General features: G+C 33.9%; 1 protein-coding gene across 3 annotated transcripts in view; it reads left to right on the forward strand.

Moving 5' to 3' along the window:
* SPAG16 (sperm associated antigen 16) overlaps positions 1-26,675 on the forward strand; it is a 951,825-nt gene that overhangs the window by 461,058 nt on the left and 464,092 nt on the right. For all 3 annotated transcript variants that reach the window (XM_021076085.1, XM_021076087.1, XM_021076086.1), the window contains one exon: positions 26,110-26,295. In XM_021076085.1, the coding sequence (XP_020931744.1) occupies positions 26,110-26,295 (186 nt within the window). The remainder of the gene's footprint in view (positions 1-26,109; positions 26,296-26,675) is intronic.

The raw sequence follows: 26,675 nt of genomic DNA on the forward strand, positions 1-26,675 counted from the left end.
TATATATATATATATATATGTATATATATATATATACACACACACATATATAAACAATGCACTGAAAAAATTAATTGCTAATTCATGACTGTGAATACATATTTTGAACAATATAGTGGTTAAAATGGTATTAACATTCTTTAACAGTTAATTGATATGACTTAAGAAAAAGCAGACATTGGAGAAATACTTAGGATATTGCAGATTAAGATGGATCAAACAGCATTTTGCAATTTTTGCTGGTGAAAACAAACAAAGTCAGGAATACATGACAAAACAATTCATCAGCTGCCATTGAAAAATGAAACACATGTAATTTCTTGATAAAAAGTTGAGGAATGTGTAGCCAAAGGGGGAAAAAAGATTCTGTTGGAACATATGAAGTCTCTAATGCTTGTCTCAGTCTTAACCACCTTACTAAAAAAAGGTAAATTAGAATGTACATTTTAGAATGTACTAAGAATTCTTAGTGATAATCCATAATTTGAAGCTGCATGAGTTAAAGAAGGACCTAGGAAGCTAGGAAATATATTAGAAGAGTTGTAACTGCAAAAGTAACTTTCTACCACAGCAGGTTTTCTTCAAGTATGAAAGGAGCTATTAGAAATGTCTCATCTTCTTGGCCTCATATATATTTGTAGGAAGAGACCAAGTCATGCTATCCTTAGGGTAAACAATGCTCTAGATTAAAGAGAATAAATATTTTTAAGAAGCATTTTTTTTAAATTAGAAAAAAAAAAGAATAATTCCCAGGATGTCTTGGCTTTCTACCCCCTCAAACAAAAACTCACATGATCCAGTAAAGTTGCCCACCCCAACACACACTCGTGAGCACACACACACACACACACACACAATTTTAGTAGTATACAAATGAAAAAAAAATCTTAGTTCTTAAACTTTAAATTGGAGGGGAAGACAAGCAGATCTCAAATACATAGGCAGGAGAGTTAAGGAGAATTCACTTTCACCATATAAAAGCAAAATAATTCATAAGAAACATAAGCATAAGACAAACAGATCTCAAATACATAAGCAAGAAACTTAAGGAGAATTGGCTCTCACCAAATCAAAAAAAAAATAATAATTCATAAGAAAACATAAATAGAGCTAAAAATAAATTTTAATCTCTCAAGGGAGTGATAATATAAAAGTGAATATGTTCCAGTAAAGCTTGCAGTAATTGCTGTAACCACAGAGAAAACAGGAAAATAATCTTAGTAGTTGAGGAAAAGATAACATGTGAAGATATAAACAAATGTCTCAACGTAAGTATAATTGGTGTCATTGACATGGAAGAGAAAGCATATTCATAGGTGTTAAAAAAAAATTCCCTGAAATTATGGATGAGTTAACTCCATAGAAAAACCTGGTAAATCATTCTAGGATATACCAAGATATATTCTTATTAATTATTGGACTTCAAGGATAAATAAATCCTCAAAGAAGTGGGCGTTGGGCGGAAAAGAAATTGCCTACAAATGAATAAAAACTGAGGCTGGTTTCACATTTTCCTACACTAACATTCGATGCCATAAAATCATAGAGCAGTATCTACAAAGTGTCGAGAAGGATAAAACTATAATCCATGCATGCTAAGTATATTTAAACATTGCAAATCATTCCAAGCATTAAAGAACTCAGAAAATGCAGAATCCATGAGCGTGTCCTTGTTGAAGTAAACAAACAAATAACAACCACAGCAGCAGCAGCAAAAACAGGAGAATAATGTCCACCCAACAAATGCTGAATGAAGATGTGGTGACAAAGGACTTGCATAATCTTCAGTGCCAGAAAATACTGAAGCAATGCCAACAAATTTCTGAGGGAAAACAAGCAAGACTATTACAGCAGCAAGAAGATCTGCTTAAATATATTGGAACTTGAGGGCAGAGGATGCATAAACCTTTCTTTTACAAAAAAAAAAAAAAAGTTGGCAAAGGAATTTATCTAACTGAAAAAAGAATTTAGAAAATAGCATAAGAAAAAGATGCTGTGAATAAGGAACTGGTAAGGATCATTGGATTCATTTAGAAATTAGAACTGGGGACAACACACTTATATTCTGAATCTTAGAAAGAAATATTATAAATAAATCCTGTGAGGAGAAGTTTAACAATTCTAATTTCTATGTGCTTCAGAGCTGAAGGTTGGCAGAAATGGTTTAAAAAAGAGAGACATAGGAGTTCCTGTCGTGGCTAAGCAGTTAACAAATCTGACTAGGATCCATGAGGATGCAGGTTCAATCCCTGGCCTCTCATTGGGTTAAGGATCCTGCGTTGCTGTGAGCTGTGGTATAGGTCACAGACATGGCTTAGATCCTGCATTGCTGTGGCTGTGGCATAGGCCAGCAGCTACAGCTCTGATTCGACACCTAGCCTGGGAACTTCCATATGCTGAGGGTGTGGCCCTATTAAAAAAAAAAGTGAGACATAATAATTTTTTCAATTTTTAAAATTTTTCAAACTTCCGTATAATTTTAGACCTACAGAAAAATTGTAGTACAGAGAGTTCACTTATAATCTTCATCTGATTTACCCTAATCTTAACATTTTATACCATGGTACAATGAACAGAACTAGAAAAAAATAATAACATTGACATAATACTCTTAATTAAATTATAGGTTTTAATCAGTTTTCTTCTTTTTTTCCACTGATGTCCTTTTTCTGTTTTAGGATCCAACCCAGGATCCAATATTGCATTTAGTTAATCTTATTTATCTTATTTCTATCTACCACAGGTCTTCCAGCTTTTCTTATTTTACAGGATCTTGATTATTTATTTATTTATTTATTTATTTATTTTTTTTTGGCTGCACCTGAGGCATGTTGACGTTCCTGGGCAGGGATTTAATCCTGAGTCAGAGCTGCAACCTACTCTGTAGCTGCTGAAACACCAGATCCTTTAACTATTTGAATCTGCACCTCCACACTGACCCGAGCTTCTGCAGTAGGATTCTTAACCCACTGTGTCATGGCGGGAACTCCAGGGTCTTGATATTTTTATGGAGCACTGGTTATATATTTTGTAAACTAACCCTCAAAATCTATTTGTCCAATATTTTCTGGAAACATAGGTGATTTCTGTGAAAAATAGTGTAGAAATGATGTGTCCTGCATCATATCAGGCAATGAAACAATATCATTTAAAAATATTAATGCCTCACAGTTTTCAATTATTTTTCATAAACTAGAATGAAAGATTTATGAAAGAATGAAAGAAAAAATGAACTTAAGCTCAAAAATTCCTGCAGTTGAGTTCCTTTTTTTTTTGAGGGGATATGAATTTAGGTGATAGTGATTTTTAGCAAATTCTTAATGTGTAGTTTGTGATTCTAATTTTAATAAAATTGTATTTTCACCTTCTGTTTCCCTCTTTCTCTCTCAACATCTTTATATCCATCTCCATCTATTTCTAGCTACAAACCTATAAAAAGAAAAGTTTCTTTTTCTTAATAATGTTACAATATAAAAAGAAACTATATATATATTTAGAGAGAGAGAGACTATCCATATATATAAAGAAGAAACTATTGTGTATATAGTTGATATATAGAAACTATATTGTATATACAGTTTCTTTTTCTTTTTTTTTTTTTTTTTTTTTTTTTTGTCTTTTTGCCTTTTCTAGGGTTGCTCCTGCAGCATATGGAGATTGCCAGGCTAGGGGTCTAATCAGAGCTATAGCCACCGTCCTATGCCAGAGCCACAGCAGCTTGGGATCTGAGCTACGTCTGTGACCTACACCACAGCTACAGCAACACCAGATCCTTAAGCCACTGAGCAAGGCCAGGGATTGAACCTGCAAGCTCATGGTTCCTAGTCGGATTCGTTAACCACTGAGCCAGGACAGGAACTCCTACAGTTTCTTTATGATCTCTCTCTCTCTCACTCTCACTCTCTATATATATGTAGTAAATATTCCTGGATGGTAAAATTTATATGTATATTTATGAACTGTACTTTTTTTAACTTTTTGCATGTACTTTTCTGTTTTAATATTATTTTTCTTTTAAAAAGAGATTAATAATTTTTATTAAAGAAAGCGTTATTTAGCACATACTTTTAAATTTTGCATTCTTTAGTTGCCTTCATATCACTTAGAAAAATAATTCTGGAAAAATACAACTAAAAGTAGTGTTTATCTGAGGGTACAAGGATTATGATGCTTTGTCTAGATTTTTCTTATCTGTGATTCTAAATTTTCTACAAGGCACTTGTATTACTTTTTGGAAACAAATTACCTATATAACTATTCTCATGGACTAAGAACCTCAAAATCCCCAAACAGGAGCCAATATTATTGAGTGACAGGCTTCAGTTACTTAGTAGATTATTAGTTTCTTTATATTGTGATATTCTTAAGAAAAAGAAGAGTTGGTATTTAGCTGATATCAAATCTTTGATACTAGCAAGCTGACTAGCAGACTAAAAGTATTCTTTAATATTTGTGGAACTGATAATCTTCTGAGAAACCCTGCATTATAAAGAATCTACAAAAAGCCACTCTTCATTTAAAGGCACATGTAAATAATTTTCTTTACTTTGGGGAAGTTTTAATATCCAGAGATATATTATTTAAGGCTTTAAAAACTCCTCTTACAGTTAGTCCCATATTTGAACATTTTTTGTGAAATCTCCTGACATCATTCTCTAAATTATTTTGCATTTTGGACCAAACTTCAGTCTATTAATCTTAAATAAATCAATTATACTGTGATAGTGATTTGGGAAAATTTTGCCTGGAAAGTGATTAATGTAAAAGAGCATAAATAAAACAACTGTACAAGTTCATTGTAACTTGTCTGGAGAAAATGTATGTTATCAGAAGAAAAGTGCTCTTCATGAAAATAATGCAGCCAAAAGTAAGAAAGTGTCCCATATATCAAGCTGCTTCTAGAGGAGACGGCCTGTGACTCTACTTTTTGTGTAGTAATGATGAGTGCATCCATTTATCAGAGATATTTAAAAAACTCAACCTTTTTCGTCTAATGTCATGGTCACCAAACAATATTCTAACCACAAATTAGCTTCCATATCAGACTCTTAAGAGTGAGAGAGAGAATGTGAAGAGTTGATATTCTGGCTTCTCAACCAGCTAGGCTTCGTATTAAAAACTGTCGTTAGTATTTACTTTTATCCGGGTTTCGTGAAGTAGTTTAGAATGAATTAGTCTTTTCTTCCTAAACTACGATGGTCTGCCATAGTGTCTTCCTGTCTAATCCCTAACCCAGAGGGACCCCCGTGTGAAAGGCTCTGAGTAGCTTCTCAGACTCCCACTTGGACATATTTTCCTGTTGAACAGATACCACAAAACTGTACCTGTCATAGTTAGCATGGGCCTGAACCTGAAGTTCTCAACCTTTCAATTAACAATTACCTTTTAATTTTTAACTTTTCAAGCAACCGTTTTTCTATTTTATATAAGGTTTTTGGTTACTTGAATACCAAAGCTGGAAGCAAGATTCTCTTAGGCAAGAGAGAGGGTTGCTGAGGGTAGGACTAATTCATTCCTAATTATTCTAGTGAAATGCTTGCTGGACTAGATTATAAAAGCAGACTTGGGGGAATGTATTTTCCCCTCATTCCTGCAAGGGGAAAATACTAATATATTCAGTATTTACAGAACACAATCAAATTCACTTTACAGTATTGAAATACTGGGTATATGGATAACCTATAATGATATAATGTATTTTTGCTTTAACATTTTGCTTTTTATTCTTAACTAATGTTAAAGCACCATAAAATATTTATAAAGAACTGTAAGAGGTTTTAAAAAGGCCATGCCTTCGATACCTTTGCATTATAAATTTCACAAGCAGTACTTCTAATTCTTAAATAATTTTTTGCAGTTTGATTGTGGTGTTGATAAATTGCACTGTGCAAATATTATAAAATGCATTTGCATCCAAAATATGAATAAAATTACTTCTAAAAATAAACAAAGCATTTTACCTTTATGTATAAAGCCACAACTTAAATCACCTTTACACTATAGGACATATCATCTAAAAGGTACCTAACCTCTCATATAAACTATTTACTCTGCAAATTTTACTACACTGAGAAAATCTCAGAAGAATTATTCAGGCATGCAGTTATTATATTAAACTATCAAGGAAAATTGGACTTATGGTTATTATATTTCCTTGTGGTTATGATATTTTTCCCCAACTGAATATCTTTCAAGGTAGGAGAAACAATAGTGCTGAGAACAAAGTGTTGGCTAATGAAATAAATCATTTTTTAATGTTTAACATCTACTTATGTAAATCACTCAACCAAATCTGAAAGTTTGAGAAAAATAATGATGTAGAAACCTTTCCATGAGAAGTTTCTAATCTGTGAAATGTTTAGACTTCATCCTCAAATGTAATACTACATGGTTCTAAAGTGTTTCATATCCTCTGAATATAAAGATATTTAAAAACTGTACACTATTATTTGAAAAAAGAAATTGTCCAGGAATAATTTCTAGTGTGATAGGTGTTTTATGCAGATGGAATCATCGTAATATTAATACACTGAGAGCATTAAGTAATTTGCTCTGTAATTATCCTCACAAAAATTATATATATTTTTTGAATTCAATTTCAGCAGACCAATATCAGCCATAAAGTGGCATGCTTCAAGCTACTTAAATAATTTTAAGCCTTACAAACATTGGGAGATTTAGTGAGAGGTACACTTAAAAGAAAATTTCTGAGCTAGTAACTTCAGTGGCATTATTAAATACCCACAATTTGTGTAAGGAAAAAAACATGAATATAAAAATATGCAATTTAAATAGAAAAACTATCATGTTAAATCTGAAAGGTCATATTTGTGGTGATATTTTCCTTCCAGTAATCATATTGTATTTTTTAGTGACTTTCAATTATTTATTTGCATTGAGGAAGTATTGCTCAGGGTTTGAAAGGTAAGTAAATATGTATGAGCCACAAAAACACAGTTATTAGTAAATAGTCTATTATAAAACTGAGGAGTCTCAAAAGTAGGTAATATAAAATATTTCCATTGTTCTCTTTCTCACTTCCAATGTCACCTCAACAAATACAATATTATCATATTGAATAACAATAGTTTTTAAATTTTTTTAATTTTTGTCTTTTTAGGGCCGCACCCACAGCATTTGGAAGTTCCCGAGCTTGGGGTCGAATTGGAGCTGCAGCTGCCAGCCTTTGCCACAGCCACAGCCACACCAGATCTGAGCCATGTTTGTGGCCTATACCACTGCTCATGGCAATGCTGTATCCTTTAACCCAATGAGTAAGGCCAGTAATTGAACCCACATCCTCATGGATACTAGTCTGATTTGTAACCCACTGAGCCACAATGGGAACTCTGAATAACAATAATTTTAAATGACTTTCTTCTGTTACTTTGGTACACAAAAGAAAGTTTGACTTATATTCGTTTTTCAGTTATTTTCTTGACCATTATTCTGTGTGTAAGATGACTTGTAGTTTCTCTCTCTTTTTTTTTTTTTTTCTTTTTTGGCTTTTGTCTGTTTAGGGCCATACCCGTGGCATACAGAAGTTCCCAGGCTAGGGGTCTAATCGGAGCTGCAGCTGCTGGCCTACACAACAGCCACAGCAACACAGGATCCAAGCCGTGTCTGTGCCCCACACCACAGCTCACAGCAACGCCGGATGTTCAACCCACTGAACAAGGCCAGGAATCGAACCTGCAACCCCATGGTTCCTAGTCGGATTCATTTCTACTGTGCCACAATGGGAACTCCATAGTTTCTCATTTGTTAATTACTTGTTTATTAATTTTTCCTGTGGAAATATTGAATAGAATTATTTTAAATTTTCATGAACCATTTATATTTCAAATGTTTCTATTTTTGTGAAATACTAATAACATTTTGTTTTACTTGTCTGATGTTTTTCGCTAGTTAAATTTTGGTATAGTGAACTTTGGAGCTTGAGGTTGTTGTCAGCATTTTGTGGGAGTGTGGAAGGATTTTTTTCAATACGTGTGGAGACTAGAAAGTCATCCCTTCTAGCCACAATTTGTTTAATATTCAATTATATTTCTTTTAATTTTCCAGTGTGTTTTTAAGACTTTTTTGACAGCAGTTTTAAGTTAACAACAAAGTTGAAAGGGAGGTACAGAGATTTCCAGTCCACCTTCCCCTGCCCTCAGACATCTATTTCCTCAACAGTACTTACAAGATTTGTACAGTTTTTTTTACTAGGGATTAACTTACAGTGACATATCAGTATCACCCAAATCCAAAGTTTGCCTTAAGGTTCACTCTTGTTGTGGTACACTCTAAGTTTGGGCAAAGTTTTAATGATATATTTCTACCATTACATGTCATTCAGAGTATTTTTCACTGCCCTAAACATCCTCTATGTTTCTTCCCACCCCCTAACTCCTGGCACCAGTGATCTTTTTGCCATCTCCATAGTGTTGCCTTCTCCAGAATGTCATTTAGTTGGAATTACACAATATGTATTCTTTTTAGACTGGCCTCTTTCACTTAGAAATGTGTATTTTAAGTTCCTCCATGTCTTTTCATGGCTTGCTAGGTCATCTCTTTTTCGTGTTGCTAATATACTCTATTGTCTGTGTGTACCAAAGTGTACTTATCCATTTGCTAATGAAGGACAGCTTGGTTGCTTTCACATTTGAGCAGTTATAAGTGAATAAAGATGTTATAAACATTAATGTGCAGGTTTCTGTGTGGAAATAAGTTTTCAGCTCCTTTGGGTCATACCAAGGAATGCGATTGTGGAATTATGTGGTAAGAGTATGGTTTGCAAGAAACCACTAAACTGTCTTCCAAAGTGGCCATACCATTTTGCATTGCTGTGAGCAATGCATGAGAGTTCCTGTTGCTCCACAACATTTCTAGGATTTAGGGTTGTCGGTGTTCCAGATTTTGACAATTTTAATTAGGTGTGCAGTGGTATCTCACTTTGGGTTTAATTTGCATTTCCTGATGATGTGGAGTATCTTTTGATATGCTTGTTTGACATCTGTATATCTTCTTTGGTGAGGTGTCTGTTAAGGTTTTTGGCCCATTTTTAAATCAAGTTGCTTTCTTATTGTTGATTTTAAGGTTTTCTTTGTATATTTTTCAATAATAGTCTTTTAACAGATGCGTCTTTTGCAAATATTTTTCCCAGTCTGTGGATTTTCTTGACATTGTCTTTCATAGGGCAATGGTTTTTAATGTTAATGAAATATAACTTACCTATTATTTTTTCAGGGATGATTTCTTTGTGTTGTAACTAAAAAGGCAACACCATAAACAAGGCCATCTAAATTTTCTCCTATATTATCTTACAGAAATACTAGAGTTTTGCATTTTATATTTAGGCCTGTGATCCATTTTGAATTAATTTTTGTGAAGAGAGTAAAATATGTGTCTAGATTCATTTTTTGGTATGCAGATGTACAGCTGTTCTACATCAGTTGTTGAAGAGACTGTCTTTGCTCCATGGTATTGTCCTTGCTCTTTCATCAAAGAGCGATTGACTCTGTTAATAGGGGTCTGTTTCTGGGCTTTCTATTATGTTCCATATATCTATTTGTCTGCTATTTCACCAATATCACACTGCCCTGATTACTGCAGCTTTAAGTGTAGGTCTTGAAGTCAGAAATATCAGTCCTTTAAATATGTTCTTCTCCTTCCACATTATGTTGCCTCTTCTGGGACTTTTGCCTCTCTATGTGCCTTAAAATCAGTTGTCAATATCCTCAGAATGATTTGCTAAGTTGGGAAGAACTGACATCCTGACAGTATTGAACATGGAATATCTCTCCATTTATATAGTTCTTTGTTCATTCATTAGAAGTTTGTGTTTCCCTCAAACAGATCTTATGCATAATTTGTTAGATTAATACCTTAGTATTTCATTTTGGGGAGTTCCCAGTACATTTTTAAGTCATGTTTTCTTCAAATATTTCTGAATTTTGGCATACTATCATTAATGTTAACATCGTTGATAATTTTTTATTTAATATTTAAAGAAAAAATTATATACACAAAATATAAATTAAAAAGCATAAAACATAAATTTACTTATGCCTCTTTATAATAAAAATGGGCCAACAGTAAGAATCTCAAATAGTGCCAATATAAATACAAATTTGAAATCTATTTATGGAAACTTTGAATAGGCACTAAAATAAGTTTGTCACTGTATATATGCTATTTGTCCCCAAATGTATGAATCCTCTCAGTAGCCAGAGATAAGTATAGTATTTCAGCAATATTTTACAGTATTCCAAGTACTTTTGTCATTGTGATATTTGGGGACTCCAGTCATATCACCCAGGAAGACAGATCTGTACATAGAGCCATTATGGAATGATCTACCCTAAACTGACATAAGCTCAGTGTGCAGTTCATCAGTAGAGGTAACTAAAGCTCACATTCTTCTACTTTAGATGAAACATGTTTAGAATTCCTTTGTTGTTATTTAAAGGAAAAAAAGAATTTAAAATAATACAGTTTTGTATAACTTGGTATAACGAATATAAATTAACATTGATGTGTGTTTGGCTGTGCTTTACAGCCACATTTGAACACCAGCATTCCATCAGTAAGTGCACAGTAATAATAATGATAATAATAATAGTAATAATAATAATTATAATTATAATAATAATCTGACTCTGGTACTGCTTTTTTTGCCCACTGTGTTTCTGCAGTTTTTACTTTCAATCTTGCATAGTATACCAAACTTCCTCATCACTTTCTCCACACCCAATTATTCTATATCTGAGACTTTGTTGTTTTCTGAGTATCTTAAAATTTTGATTTCCCTTTTTTTTTTTTTCTAAATTCGCTGGCACTTCCTGAAGGCTTCAGTGTTCTTCTGTTTTATTTTCTAGAGATTTCACCTCCAAGAGTCACACTGCCTGTTGTTAGTCTCAGACTAAAGCTTGTGCTTAGCTTTAGTCACTCCCAGTCACTGAGCTCATTGCACACTATGCTTATCCATATATTCAAATGATGTACATCTAATTTCTAATTTCAGCTTCTGCTGTAGCTGTTCCATAGCCAGTAATTTAGTCCTTCACATGGAGTGATTACACAGTGGGGGTTCACATTTATTCTGCTCACAAGATGCAGACTTCTGCAAGACAAACCTGACTTCCTGGAAGATAGAAAGAGCAATCATCCTAAGAAACAATACATTTCCTGCCCCTGAGTTACTTTTTATTATTATTATTTCTTTAAAGCAGTGTGCTCCATGCAGGTGACAATGCCTTAAAGAGTATTACAGAGATCCAGAGATTTTACTTCTTAGTTCCTATGCGTGCTTTGTGGGTTATATGTTGGTGCACACCCTTAGTTTAATCCACACTAAGGATCACAGTAGAAAAGGTATCATTTCTTCCTTTTAGAGATGATGATACTAGTCTCCAGAAAGACAGCTTGTTTTACAAACAACTGTACTTTTAAATGGCAAAGATGTGATTGAAACATAAGAATCTAATTTTGGCTAATATTCTAGTTTACCCTATTTCTAGAACAATTATTGAGTACTAAATTTAGTATACCTAGGGATTTTATTTACCTATAAAGTTTGAGGTGTAGAAATCACACAGAAAATAATGTCCTGCTAGTTGTTAATTCCTTGGTGAACATACAGCCTTGGGGATAGCTATCTGATCTGTGAAGACGTGACAAATTCAGGTGAAACTTAGGGTGTTTTTCCAGAGTCTGTGAGAAATACGAGGGAGAATTCGCTAAGATTGTTATCTATATTGCCATATCCACACCACGGATTTTACGGTGGAGCTGATGACACTCCCAGGAAGACCTGCAAAACATTTTAGGGATTCTGAAATCTTTGACAGGAAATTAGAAAACTTGGGGATTCATCTGTTGTTACCACTATTTCTTTCTCTTATCACACTCACAGGGATGGGGTGACAAGAGAGGGAAACATCTGGATTGGAATATGGTTTAAGTTAATAGAGTTTTTGGCTTTCTGAAAAGTGGCTTTGTAAACTGAAATGCTCAACTGGATTCCCAGGTAAAAACACAATATAGCTCTAAATATTAGAATCAGCTTTTTTATCCTGAAACCAACCAATATTATGAAGAAAACTTCAGCCTGTGTAAGCCTGGTCATTAAAAAGAAAATCTGTCATGGAAAGGAAAAATAGAGATTTGTACATGAAACCTGAGAAGTCATTAGTGGCAAAAAAGAAAAGGATCTAAATACCTCAGAGAATGGAAAATAAGCAAAGTGAACCTCATATTTTAGTTATGTGGAAATACATATGAGCTTAAATTTATTACTAAGATTTGAAGTGATAGGATTGGAATAGAATAATGGAAATATATGTCCTGTTCAATAGAAATACATCAGTTACGAGTGAAGGTAGAGTGGATGCAGAGCCTCTTAGATTCTTGTACCTCTAAAATGGAAGTGACATGGAGAAGAATATTTGGGTGATAAGGAGGTGAATGGAGTGTCATCTCTAGAGCATGATGGTTTTTTTCTTCTACTCTACAGGCTACTGGGTCAAAGTGGGATTATTTGAATTCTGAATGATGCCAAGGATTATTACTGACATTAATGAGGGAAGAAGAGGACTTTCTAACAGAACTGCTCAAAACCAAATAAATTGAGTTTCTTGTTAGATAGAGGCTGGGCAGTATAATAATATAAAATTTGCAGAAATAATTAGAAGGATAAGTGATTAGACTGGTTGGATTTAAGAACCCTCTATCCTTGAGATCTTAGAATTCGATGATACATGAATTTACTTTCACCAAGCTAGTTTTATTGTCATTATGAAGCCTCCAATTATGGAAAACAGCTTGTTTTGTACTGGAAATGAAGACTCTGCTTCTGCTGGAACAATTAAATGTCCTGTCTATTTGTATTCATTGTAAGGAATTTAGCCAGTGTGGCTTTGGCAGATGTGGATCAAGAGAAAAAACATATTCCAAGGTTGAATGTTCCTTCCCAAACATACAAGGGAAGCTGTTTTTTAGTTGTCCTTTCCAAACTGGATGTAGAGAATAATTATTTGGAAAATATAATTGCATTTCACATAGAATTTTCACACATCTGTGGAAAGCAGTCCCCTTCAGTACATTTCTTATCTTATTGCATCTTTGTGCAGCACACTTGGTGCCAAAGCAGAGGCTGCTAAGAAAGTATTTCATTCTGTATTTAGTCATTGACTTTAGGTGATGAAAAATATATCCAGCCTCTGTGGCCCTTGAATATTTTTGCCAAATCAATCCTCCTGAAGCTTGCATTCAACATCACACCCACATGTTTTGTTCCCATGTACTCCTGAAAGTCAGAAAAGAGTACCTTGAAAAATTCTGCAGTTCAGGATCTTTACTGAGTCAGACCAGAGGTCAAAAGAAGGTAAGGTAAAGAAACCACATTATCTCAGGGGGGCTTTCCACTGGAAAAATGGCATATCCCTATTATTACAGTTTAGGCTTGGAATAATCATTAGCTAAGTGGTCAAAAGTTAGTCTGAGACTTTGTCTTGAGAATCATTTACCAAAATCTGGGAATGACTATAATTATACAAAGCATAGATCTCAATATAACTAAGTTCAATAATCAAGTGCCAGCCTGTACTAGAAACCCCTATCAATTCTCTAGGGTATTTCTGCTCTTCCTCCAACAGCCTGGTCTGTGCCATGTTCCCAGAGTTATTATCCTAGATTAATATCTGATTACATTTCCAACTTCTCAAAATACCCATCCATTTATCCTCATAGCCTACAGATTAAAATTCTTTAGGGCTGTAGGAGAGGGCTTTTATAAGTATTTTTATATATTTAGACTATTTTTTTCCCATTACTCTTCTCTCTCTCTTTTATTTTTTCTTTTTTTGGGCTGCATCTTTGGCATATGGGAGTTCCCAGGCTAGGGGTCGAATCAGAGCTGCAGCTGCTGGCCTCCTCCACAGCCATAGCAACATGGAATCTGAGCCTTGTCTGAGACCTACCCCACAGCTCACTGCAAGGCTGGATCCTTAACCCTCTGAGAGGAGCCAAGGATCAAACCCACATCCTCATGGATACTAGTTGGGTTCATCACCATTGAGCCACAATGGGAACTCCTACTCTTATCTTCTTAAAAGCAAAATGCTTAATCTCTGAATATGCCACAATTTCCACGTGCTGAATTCTCATCCTTTTATGTTTACCTGTGAACACCTTCTTATACACAGAGATTTTGTTCAAATGCTTGTCTTTTTATAGTCTTCTTAACCATCACCTAAGCCTGAAAAATTGATTATATCCTTCTCTGTCCCATCACCATATTCTATATATTATCTATTAAAATACTTACAATTAATTGGTATATATTTGTATAAACTATTAGACCATGGCCTTGAGGGCAAAGCTTATTTCAGTTATATTTATGTCCCCAGTACATGATACAGTTTAAATTTTTTAATTATATTTTATTTCACACATTTTCAAAAGAGATTTAGAGAAATTGCAGAATAAGAAGCAAATGTTTTAGGAGATAATTAAGGTGAAGAATAACTTAGAATAGGTAAAATGAGATGAAGCTGGAAGTCAAGTTAATACAAAAAAATGTATGTAATCTACTTTAAAGCCTTTCTTTTAAAGGTTGGTTACATAGGCATTCATTCATTAATGGTAGTCATAATGTTATTTTGTTTTTTGTTTATTTCTAAAGAAGGGTTTCAACTTTGGGCCTAAATATTCAAGCAGTCAATAAAAAGTAGCCTTAGTCCATCACGGGATTTTCACTGTCAATAAGAGAAGTTACCTCCAGCTGTTTAGCAGCAATGCAATGATTCCTGCTCTTATAGCTAGAATGACACCTCAGCATTGGGTCCATATTAAAAGTATATGATATGCTTGTGTACTATATAATTTATTGAGGAATAGCCTCAATAGTAACCTTTAATATTACAGATTTTCTTAGTGTTATGCCTTTTATCCTTCCTTGCTCTCATGCAGGAGAACAAAACCACAGGCAGCTTAGTAAAAGCAATTCTATGATGGTGAAGGGGAAGGGGGAAAGTGATCTCTGAATGAACAAACTCCTCTCATAATTTAATCCAAAGAAACAATTTAAAGAATTAGAGAAATATGTATAGATTATATCCTTCAAGTGTCCTTGGTAAATAGAGACTACTTGGAAGGAATTGAATAGATCAATGAACTTAAAAACCAAATAATTGGGAGTTCCCGTCGTGGCTCAGTGGTTAACGAATCTGACTAGGAACCATAAGTTTGCTGGTTCGATCCCTGGCCTTGCTCAGTGGGTTAAGGATCCGGCGTTGCTGTGAGCTGCGGTGTAGGTCGCAGACGCGGCTTGGATCCTGTGTTGCTGTGGCTCTGGCATCGGCTGGTGGCTACAGCTCCGATTCGACCCCTAGCCTGGGAACCTCCACATTGGGAACCTCCATATTGGGAACCTCCATATGCCGCAGGAGCGGCACTAGAAAAGGTAAAAAGACAAAAACAAACAAACAAACAAACAAACAAAACAAAAAAAACCCCACAATAATCAAATTATAGCATAGAACTGGTTGGAAGAGACCCAAGCACTAGAGAACTGGGATTGTAGAAATTTCTCAGACTTGGTGATGTCCAAGGTCAGGTTGGAATATATAGAAGCCCTTCTATACATGGGAAAAAAATCTTGATAAAGAGTTGCTTCCCTGTCCTGTGGACCATGTGAACACTGGGCCAGAAATAGACAAAATACTTGGAAATGGAGAACTCCTCACCCTGGAGATATAAGAAAGAGGCCTGGGTCCTGACCTGAATTAAAATGATGCGTCTCCTGAAACTTTGTGGTGAGAGGGACAGTAGCTGGGCCTTCACATTCTAGGCTCAGGGAGATGATAAATTTAATGAAAGTTTTAATTTTAGCTAAAAATTTCAATTTTAATCTTGTAATGGTGGGATTGAGGCTATTAGTAAATACACTTGTCCCTCTGTATCATCTGGAGAATTGGCTCTAGGACCCCAACAGATAGTAAAATCTGCTCAAGTCTTTAATATATATGGTATAGTATTTGGATATAACCTATTCACATACTCCTATATTATTTAAATCATCTCTACATTACTTATAATACTGAATACAATGTAAATGCTATTTGTAAATAACTGTAAATACAGTGTAAAAGCTATATAAATAGTTTCAATAATGCAACAATTTCAAGTTTTGCTTTTTGGAACTTTCTGGAATTTTTTCAAATATTTTTGATCCATATGTTTGAAGCTCACAAAAGCATAGGGCCAACAATAATATGTTTCTGTAAAAACTAGATTGAGGCAGGATATGGAATCTAATTAAAGACATTCATTATCTGTGAATATATTAAACAGCAAAGAACTAGTATAAGCAGAGGTCCGTGAAACTGTGAGAGCTTAAAGAAAGCAAACAATTAGCAAGAGAAATCAGTAAAATGCATAATAACTTAAAGTGATAAGTACTACTAAAAAAAAAAATAGGAGAAGCCTAGTGTCATAGATGAGATTGCATTTTTTTCTTTTCCCCTTTTTTAATAAAAGTATAGTTGATTTATAGTGTTGTGTTAAGCAAAATATTTAAGAGAATATATACATATATTCTTTTAAAAATATTCTTTTCCATTTTAGTTCATCATAGGACATTGAATATAGTCGTCTGTGCTGTATGATAGGACTTTTATGTTTATCCCTTCCTTGTATAATAGTTTATATCTGCTAACCCAATCTCCCAAGAGTCTCTCTTCCAACACCCTCCCCTTGGCAACTATAAGTCTATTCTCCTTGTCCATGAGCATGTTTCTATTTCATAGATAAGTTTATTCATGTCATATTTAGATTCCACATGTAAGTGATATATATGGTATTTATTTTTCTCTCACTTACTTCATTTAAAGTGATAATCTTTAGTTGCATCCATGTTGCTGTGAATGGCATTAATTTGTTCTTTTTATGGCTGAGCAATATTCCATATATATATATATATATATATATATATATATATATATATATATCACGTCTTTTTATCACATCATCATCATCTTTTTAGGTGCAGCCCTAAAAAGAAAAAAAAAAATAGATACATGCACCCCTATGTTCACAACAGCATATTCACAATAGCCAAGATATAGAAACAACCTAAATGTCTCCTACCCTGCACTCTGTGCATCCTTAATCAGGGCTTGAATTCTTTCTTTTTGAGCTCCGAGAAAAAGTCCCCATTTCCCTATTCAGACTAAAATTTGTGCCAGTCTTTTATATGTTGTCTATAAAGTCACCTTCGGTCACTCCTGTTTAAGATGTCACTGTTTCAGTTTCACATGGTACGAAGAGCAGCCTTTCCCTTTTCTCGCTCACCCTCAGGGTCCTTGTAGCACTGACTCATCCAGGCAATTTCCATAGATCTGTATCCACTGTCTCTCCACTGTCTCTCTTGTCCCCACATCTACCCAACTTCCATCCCTGTGGCCCTTCCGATTTCATTTTAACAAAAGCAGCTGTCACCTCCCCCCCACCCCAAAAAAAATTCTGTCACCCTGAGGGTGAGAGAATTGTTTGTGCAAGGAGAAATAAATGAAATAAGTGATATATAGTTTAGTAGATGGTGATGAGTGCTATAGAGAAATTAATACATGAAGGGAAATCGGGAGGCAAAAAATTGGAGTACTGCAGTATTTTAAGTGGATTGTCAGAGATGCCCTGCATGATGATAAGGTGAAATTAAAGGTGTAAAGTAAGTCATGGAGCAATCCATGGAATATCCAAGGGGGATGGCATCCTAGTGTCAGAGGAAGTGTGTGCAGATGTCCTGAGGGGAGCATGGTTGGTGTGTTTGGGAAGCATGGAGTGATGCTGGATTGAGTTATCTTGTTAGTGCCCAGAGCATGCGAGTAACTGTAAGGTGAATGAATGAATCTTCTGTGTCTTAAAGTCTCTTATCACTTAGGCTAAATTCCAAATACCTCACCATTGCCAGTAAGGCCAGTTGTCTGGCTCCTCCTGCTTCTTGGGTTTCCATGTTTACTCTCCATTACCCTACCCACCAAGCATTCCATCCCCACCTCCCACACCTCCCCTTAACTGTCCTTTCAGCTTCTTGAGCAAGTCATGCTCTCCTCAGGGCCTGTATTATGCCCTACCTAGAAAATTGCATCAAAAGAAAGGAAAAGAAGTGGCAAGTGTAGAGGTCTTGAGATAGTTGAAAAAGTTAGATTTAATATCCTGAAAATAATTTTTTCTAGACAAAAACCTAAGGTATACATAGGAATTTAATTTTAAAAAGGATGAAAACAGCATTTTAGCAACTATGAATATATATCAAAATATTATAATTACCCAAGGTATGTTTTTCATGAATATTCAATTTTCATGTGTCACATACAGACATCTAAATGAATGAAAACTGGAGAATACTCAGAAGTATGTTGGATTCAATAGGAAAACTATATAATAAAATATATAATCCCCCAGATTTAAATTGATACCTGAAAGTTTGAAGGTATTCTGAGGGCCTCTCTGTCTTATTTCTAAGATAACACCATTATACATAATGTCCACATAAATTTTCATAAACTAATCTACCAAGTTCTGTTCTTCTGTTTCTACAATCTAAACAATAACATAAATACAAAGGATAAAACAGAATAAAAAAGAATTAGTAGTTTCATAATTCTTTATTTTTTCTCCTCTCTACCAATACCTTGCTATACATAAACGCAGTCACACATGCAGCCCTAAATAATATGGATTGTTCTATTAATGCAAATATATTCCAATTGAATGCTCTCTTTCCTTATTTCACATATTTTTCATACATTTTCCCAATAAATAGTATAAATAAATACTGTATAATGGGTACAGAGGAATCCACTTACCAGCATTTTGCTATTCCTGTGTAACAGATGAAAGGTTAAGATGAAAATCTCAATGAAGTTTCTCAACTGACAGAAGTGAGCCTGGAGCTCCAAGCATTTTATCCACCCAACAAAGAGTGATCGTTTTTGTAGCCAGGTGGGGAAATCCTGCTCAGTGCTGTCCCTCTGCTTCTGGAGTCTTTAATATCTACACATAATGCTATCTTCTGAGTTCCCTTCATTTGTGATTCTTGGTTGACTCTATATTGCTATATAAAAAAAGGATGTATCATCTGGGAGTGGAGGCAAGAACATTTGGAATTGGACACCTTTTACTTCAGACAACGAACCAAAACCATTCTCTGTGTGAACTCATACTTTGTCACAATGGCCTCAGCTCTGTACTAAAGACTAAGTAAGGGTTTAAATGAAGTTGTATGAACACATTCTTAGCCCTTTTTTAAATTTTAGCTTAAAGTTTGGGGCCTCTCACAAACTGGGAACACTGATTGTATTTCAAATGTGACAAAGTTTTTCAAGTCATCTAAATTATAATGTGAGCTTTTCTAATGTCATCATTTAATGAGCTCAGGGAAACTAAAATGAGATCATTTACCTTTACAACAGAATGGGGGAAATTTTTTTAATTTAACTTAATTAGATTTTGGTTATATGTCATTCTGCTACATAAAATAATACCATGCATATTCTTTGGTAACTGAAAACATTGTAACTGATAGTCCTTTTACAAATTCATATAGTCCTATAGAGTAGATAGACACAGGTAGATGAGACTACAATATAATGGTAGCAATTGTACTTTATTCCACTGTTTATAGAAATGTGGAGAAAGAATCTCATATAAAAACTGATCTAGAAATCACAAGAGAATCTTTTTAAAAATACAATCTCGGAGTTCCCATCGTGGCGCAGTGGTTAACGAATCCGACTAGGAACCATGAGGTTGCGGGTTCGGTCCCTGCCCTTGGTCTGTGGGTTAACGATCCGGCGTTGCTGTGAGCTGTGGTGTAGGTTGCAGACGCGGCTTGGATCCCGTGTTGCTGTGGCTCTGGCGTAGGCCGGCGGCTACAGCTCCAATTCGACCCCTAGCCTGGGAACCTCCATATGCCGCGGGAGCGGCCCAATAAATAGCAAAAGCCAAAAAAAAAAAAAAAAAAAAAAAATGCAATCTCAAGTTTGTTTGATACCTGAAATTAAAAATGTGCAGTTATAAGAATTCTCTTATTTGATCTTCAGAACAACACTTTAAGTTATATTGAGCAGAACTTAATGTCCATATTTCCAAACAAAGACAATGAATTTCAGAGTTGTTAAATGTAAATGTTAAATGGCCGTCCAAGGTCACATAGGTTATCTGACAGAGCCAGAGTGGGAAGCCAACCACATCTTGCCTCTACACTTTCCGCTTACTATTTTGTGACACCAGAGGCATTAATTTCTTTCTTTCCCACTCCTCTCGTGAAATATGTTAGCACATTTCTTTAAAAAATAGGTAATTAGCATCCATCTGGAAGCTGTAATATATTTAGTTCTCAAAACTGAAGTTATTTTCAACAGTAACAAACTCTAATATTTCTGCAGTTATGTACTAAAGTCTGAAAACGTCAATAATTTCCATAAAGAATATGCAAAAATAGGAAATAAAGTGATTACAGAAACTATAAAATAAATGATACTTTTGCTTACTGTCTTCAAAGTGTAAATTGGCTTGACCCAACCAAATTTGATGATTTATTTGTAGACTGTTCATTAGCTGCAGAAAACTCCTGTCACTATAAATATTAGTGATGAAAAATACATACAATTTTCAAAAAAAGTGAAAAGAATGATACTACATCTTTATAAAAATCTCTTTAGTGTATGGCTTAATAGATTGTCATCTTATCTTGAGCGTTCTTTTCTTTTCTTTTTTTTTTTTTTTTGGCCTAAAGCAGATGTATATTTACTTTAGTTTTTTTTTAAAGAACCACTTTGGTCTTTATTTACCTTTGATTATGATATTTAATCATATATTTTTTCTAAACTTAAAGTCTTTGCTTAGCAAAATAATTGTAAGTCTGTCTTCATTATTAGGAGGTAAAAATAATTTAGCTGCTTTTAAAATTCTATTTTGATTTCACCTCATAGTTTTAATAAAGTGTTTTCATTTAGTACTAATTATTTTTAAATATTCATTATTATCTCATCTTTGATGTGTAAGTTATTTAAAACAAAATTCACATATATACAGATTTTAAAATAGATGTTTTTGTTATTAATTTATAACAATTGAATTACGATAAATATAAGCTCCGCGACAATTATTGTTAAATTTATTAAGACTTGCCTTATGGCTTACTATATTGTCTGTTTTTGCAAATGTTCCATATATACTTGAGAAGAATATATAGTCACTAGTTATTTGGTGGATGATTTTATATAAGACATTAAGTTTGTAATTTTTTATCCCTTAAGTATTCCATATCTTTATTAGTATTTTGAATTAGAAAAATAAGTCAAGAGAGGTGTGCAGTCTTTCACTTTGACAATAGATTGGTCATTTTTGTTTCTGTGGTTCTAATGTCATTTTTTATCAGTTAAGATGCATTTAACATTTTTATATATTTTAGTTTAAAAATGTTTCTAGGAGTAAAAAATGTTATTTATTTATGTAGGAACTATCTTTACCCCTAATAACACATTTTTCCTTAAGGTCTTTTTGTCTGATATTAATATACTACTTTGTTTTCATTCCCTTTAGCCTAGGTATCTTTTTTTTACCTTTGACTTTTGTATATCCTTAGGAGTTTAGGGTGCATCGTATAAACAACATGTAACTGAACTTGTACATTTTTAGCCACACTGATCGTTGTCTTTTAACTTCCAGTTTAGGTCATTTGTATTTGCTGACATTATTATATTTGAATTTCTTTCTCATGTCTTTTAAAATTTGTTTTCTATTTCCATTGCTTATTCTGGTGGGTTTTTCCTCCTTTCATGCTTCATTTTGGATATGTTTATCGACTGGATAAATGTTTATAATTGTTAGCTTTTCTTACCTATTTCTTTTTTTCTTGTACTTGTCTTGAATGTATGTACTCTATTCCTGTTCTTTTAATGGTTACCCTTAACATTTTACCATGTGAACTTAATAAAGTTTAAAATTTATCAGTGTAGTATCTTCCACAGGAATATTTTTGTCATGTTATTATTGCTGTTTCCTTTTTAAAAATTTTTTTCAGGTAGTGTTGTTATGTAAATGTTTGGATATACTGACATGTTTGCTAAATTCTTTGCTCATCCTTTCTTCTAGTATCTTTTCCCCTCTTGAAAGACATTAGTAGTTCCTGTGGGGGAGAATCACTTTGTTTAACCGGAGGTATTTTTCTTTGCCTGTCTTGAGAGGCATTTTTGATAATTCTAAAATAAATGATTTTTCTCTTGGATATTTGAAGAAATTCCAGATCTGCTGCTTACTGTCTCTGTGATATTATTCAGATGTTTTGAAGATAATAAAGTTGCCCAAATTATTGAATCCTTGCAAAGATCAAATATATATGATGTACTTAGGAGTTTCTAGCACGTTAACACCATATAAATAAAAAACCTGTCCTTTCATTTTTTCTCTTCTTATTCTTCTGATTATTATTGTTACCTATGATGCTCTGCGTTGACTAAGATTTATCTAAGTGAGGCTGCTTGTTTTTTTACACTGCTTATTCTGCTCTGTATACATTTTTTCTTCTTGAATCTTTGATTCTAAGTCATAAATTTTCTAGTTTCTGTAAATAACTTTTAATTCTTTGTTGTATGTATCCATTTTATACCATTCTCTTCTGAGATTTAGATTAGGAAAATGACATGACATCACCTCTATTTCTTAACTTATATACTGCCATGGATTGAATATTTTGTGCCCCCCCCCACAAATTCATATTTTGAAGCTGTAACCCTCAATGTGATACTCTAATGAGGTGGGACCTTTGGGAGATAATTAGATCTAAATGAGGTTATGAGAGTGGAACTTCATGGTGAGGCTCTTATTAGAAGAGGAAGAACCTTTAGCACTTACTCTCTTCTGCTGTAGGAGGACACAGTAAGAAAACAACCTTCTGTGAGCCAGCAAGAGTCCTTATCATGAACCAAATTAGCCAGTACCTTAATCTTGGACTTTACAGCCTCCAGAACTATGAAAAATAAATTTCTGTTGTTTAAGACACCTAACCTATGGCATTTTGTTATAGCAGCCCAAGTACATTGAGACAGACACTGTTTTCATATTCTGATCTATACTCTAGTAGAGGTGAAAAATTACTCTAGTAAAAGTAATTTTTTTTCAGATTTATTTTCAATTCATTTAATCTGTCCTTTACTGTGTCTAATCTGCTATTTAATACACACACTGATTTATTAATTTCAATAGGTAGATTTTATTTCTAAATTTTTATTTTGTTTCACATTTGCTGATTCATTTTACAGTCCTCAGTCTCTTGAAAAGCTTTATGTCATTGTTATTCCTTTATACATTTAATTGTATTTATAATAAATATTCTGTACTTTAAAATTACAAGAATCCTTCTGGATATGTGTTAATTTTATCACCTCAGCCTAAGTTATGACTTGTTATTTTCCATTATGTGATGGGAATTTATTTATTTATTTATTTATTTTGTAAGCTCATATCTGTGGAATATTGGGGGACTAAATTAAAATGATTTAGTCTATATGCTAATGCTAATAATCTAGATCCACTTTTGCTCTTTTTGAGGGTTTTTGTGGAACCAAGGGAAAGCCTGACTTTCATATGACTTAGAGCACTTTTTGAATTGTGGTTGACTATTCTTTTTCTCTCTTGCTCTCTCTTAACCCTCAGACATATGTTTATTGTTTGTGAACCAATATCATATAGTTGTCCAAATTTCAAACTAAGTCTTAAAATCTTTTCAAAGATATCCAGAAATTTGTATTCTATGTATTTTGGATTTGGTTGAGTCCATATCAACAAACAAAAAAACCTCAACATATTAAAAAAAAAATATGAATATTGTTTCTATTGTTGACTAAAAACCAATGTATGGTACATGTGATGATATTTATAGTTGTTTCATTCTCTTTATAGTTGTTCATACTTTGATTTTTTTTTCTTGTCATATGCTTAAAGCAAGAGTGAAGAGCATATAAAACTTATCTGAAAAGATTTTTGAGTCACAGACAGAAAAATACCTTAGTAATTTTTATCCTAGAGTAATACTTATGTCTGTAATACAATGTTAACACCTCAGAAAGACAGATTTGAAAAAGAGGCATAGTTAAATTATTTTGATATTTTTGTTTGCTTGTATATTCTTAGACAAATGTACTGTTCAGTTTTTAATATTAAAAAGTAAAATTCTTAGTGGAAAATGTATGTACAAATAAACAAGATCCACGATACAAATGATGCTTTTAATATCTATTAGTAAATATTACCCTTATATAGTACTTCTTGGTAGTTTTTAAACTTGGCTAATTTGAAAAGTGAAATAAATGTCTTTTTATAACTTTAATGAGAATGTCTTTACTTCCTGATCCACCTTTCTAGCAGATCCTTAAATCTTCCTCTCCAGTGGCTATTGCTCATCTGCACATAAAAGTTTAATTTTCTTAGCATAAAAATAAGCAAAAAACAAAAAACGAAAAAACAAAAAACAAGCAAGCAAAACACGTGTCGATCCAGGTGCCATTTCCTGTCTTAGAAATATTGGGCACTTTTTCTTCTTCATTTATAGCACAACTTCATTCATTCATTTGTTCATATATTTATTCATTTGAAAGCATTTAATGAGCACCTCAATTGGTTAATCATAATGCTTGATGCTATAGAAATAGAGAGAGGAAATAGTTCCCCATCAAAAACACAGAGGAGGCAAATAAGCAGTTCATTATAATCAGTGAGAGAAAAGTTACTAAGAAAATAGATAGGGAGTCCTGCCATGGCTCAGAGGTTAACGAGCCCAGCTAGTATCCTTGAGAATGGGAGTTCAATCCCTGGCCTCACTCAGTGGGTTAAGGATCTGGCATTGATATGAGCTGTGGTGTAGGTCACAGACTTGGCTTGGATCTTACATTTCTGTGGCTGTGGCATAGGCTGGTGGCTACAGCTCTGATTTGACCCTGGGCTGGGAGCCTCCACATGAAGGCTCAAAACACAAAATAAAATAAAAAAGAAAATACATAGAAGGAACAGACAATGCTAAAGGATATGGAGAAGGATAGGAGAAGTCAATTTCTTCAGTTCATATTTTATGCCCACACCCCAAAAAAACCCTAGTTATTTCTGCTCATGTAACTGACATCCACTCATTTGTCAACTCGTTTTTGTGTCCACCACTTGAAAAATGCTGCTTTTTTTTAAACATCTACTCATGACTCAAATGGAAAATCCAATGACTCATTCTCAACCACCCAGCTCTCCAAAATTTTTCATCTTCAATATGGAGCTCCAAAGCCACCTCATTCCTGATTCACATCTTCCTTCATCATCCAAACGGAACTCCTACAGCATCTAACAAATACAAACATAAGTCCTGCTGACCTACTGTTTTATATTGTGTTACATTTTTGAAATTATCAGCCTATCTCCAAATTTTCATTATTCTGAGGGCATTTTATCTACAAAAACTCACATAGCCCTGAAACCAGCATATGCTTTAAAAAAAGTACAGACTTAGTGGATTAATCTGGAAAAAGAAAGAAGAATAAGCCTAGAAATTGTGCCACAGCAGTTTTTCTCATCAACTTGAATTACTAAACAATATAAGGAAGTATCAAATTGTGTAGAATTGAATAATATGAGATTCAGGCACAAAGATATACCATTAAAAGTAAAAATAAAGGAGTTACTGTCATGGCGCAGTGGTTAACGAATCCGACTAGGAACCATGAGGTTGCGGGTTCGATCCCTGGCCTTGCTCAGTAGGTTAAGGATCCGGCGTTGCTGTGAGCTGTGGTGTAGGTTGCAGATCCCTCATTGCTGTGGCTCTGGCATAGGCCAGCGGCTACAGCTCCGATTAGACCCCTAGCCTGGGAACCTCCATGTGCCGCAAGAGAGGCCCAGAAATGGCAAAAAGACAAAAAAAAAAAAAAAAAAAAAAAAAGTAAAAAATGAAATAAAAAAATAGAAGTAAAAATGTCTGACAAATACACCAGTCATTCATAGAATACAACCATTCATAAAATTAAATTAATTATAAGTTGATTTTTTTAACAAATTACCTTTTTATGTTCTTGCAAATAGTGGCAACAAGCTGGCTACTGCAAGTGGTGACACTACAGTTAAATTATGGGACCTGTTTAAAGGCAATTGCATTTTGACCTGTGAAGGACACACCCATGCAGTATGGTCCTGCACATGGCACTCCTGTGGGGAGTTTGTGGCTTCTTCCTCATTGGATACAACTAGCAAAATCTGGGATGTTAATAGGTAAGAAATACTTGAAACAATATTAACATGCTATGTTGATAAATATATATGGATAATTTTTTCCCTTGGTGGGAAATCAAAAAAAAACCTGTTAATTGATAAAATTATAGAGTTATTTAAATAAGCTCTGTGAAATCCTCTTCAACTCCATTAATCTTTGTTGATATAATGAGTCCTTTCTAAATGTGTGTCTCAAGATCAAGCCTATGTAATAAGATTAGAACTGCTTCATTGGAAAGCTATTTGCTTTAAGCAAGATAGAAACAAATACTTATTTCAAAGAGTTAGGATTTTAGTTCTTTCTTCCATAGGCCTGCTCTCTCTCTGGATTATCAAACTAATAATTTAATAGACATGAAGATGACAGACATAATAACTTG

This window comes from Sus scrofa, chromosome 15 (genome assembly GCF_000003025.6).
Source record: "Sus scrofa isolate TJ Tabasco breed Duroc chromosome 15, Sscrofa11.1, whole genome shotgun sequence".
In the NCBI taxonomy this organism is placed as follows: Eukaryota; Metazoa; Chordata; class Mammalia; order Artiodactyla; family Suidae; genus Sus; species Sus scrofa.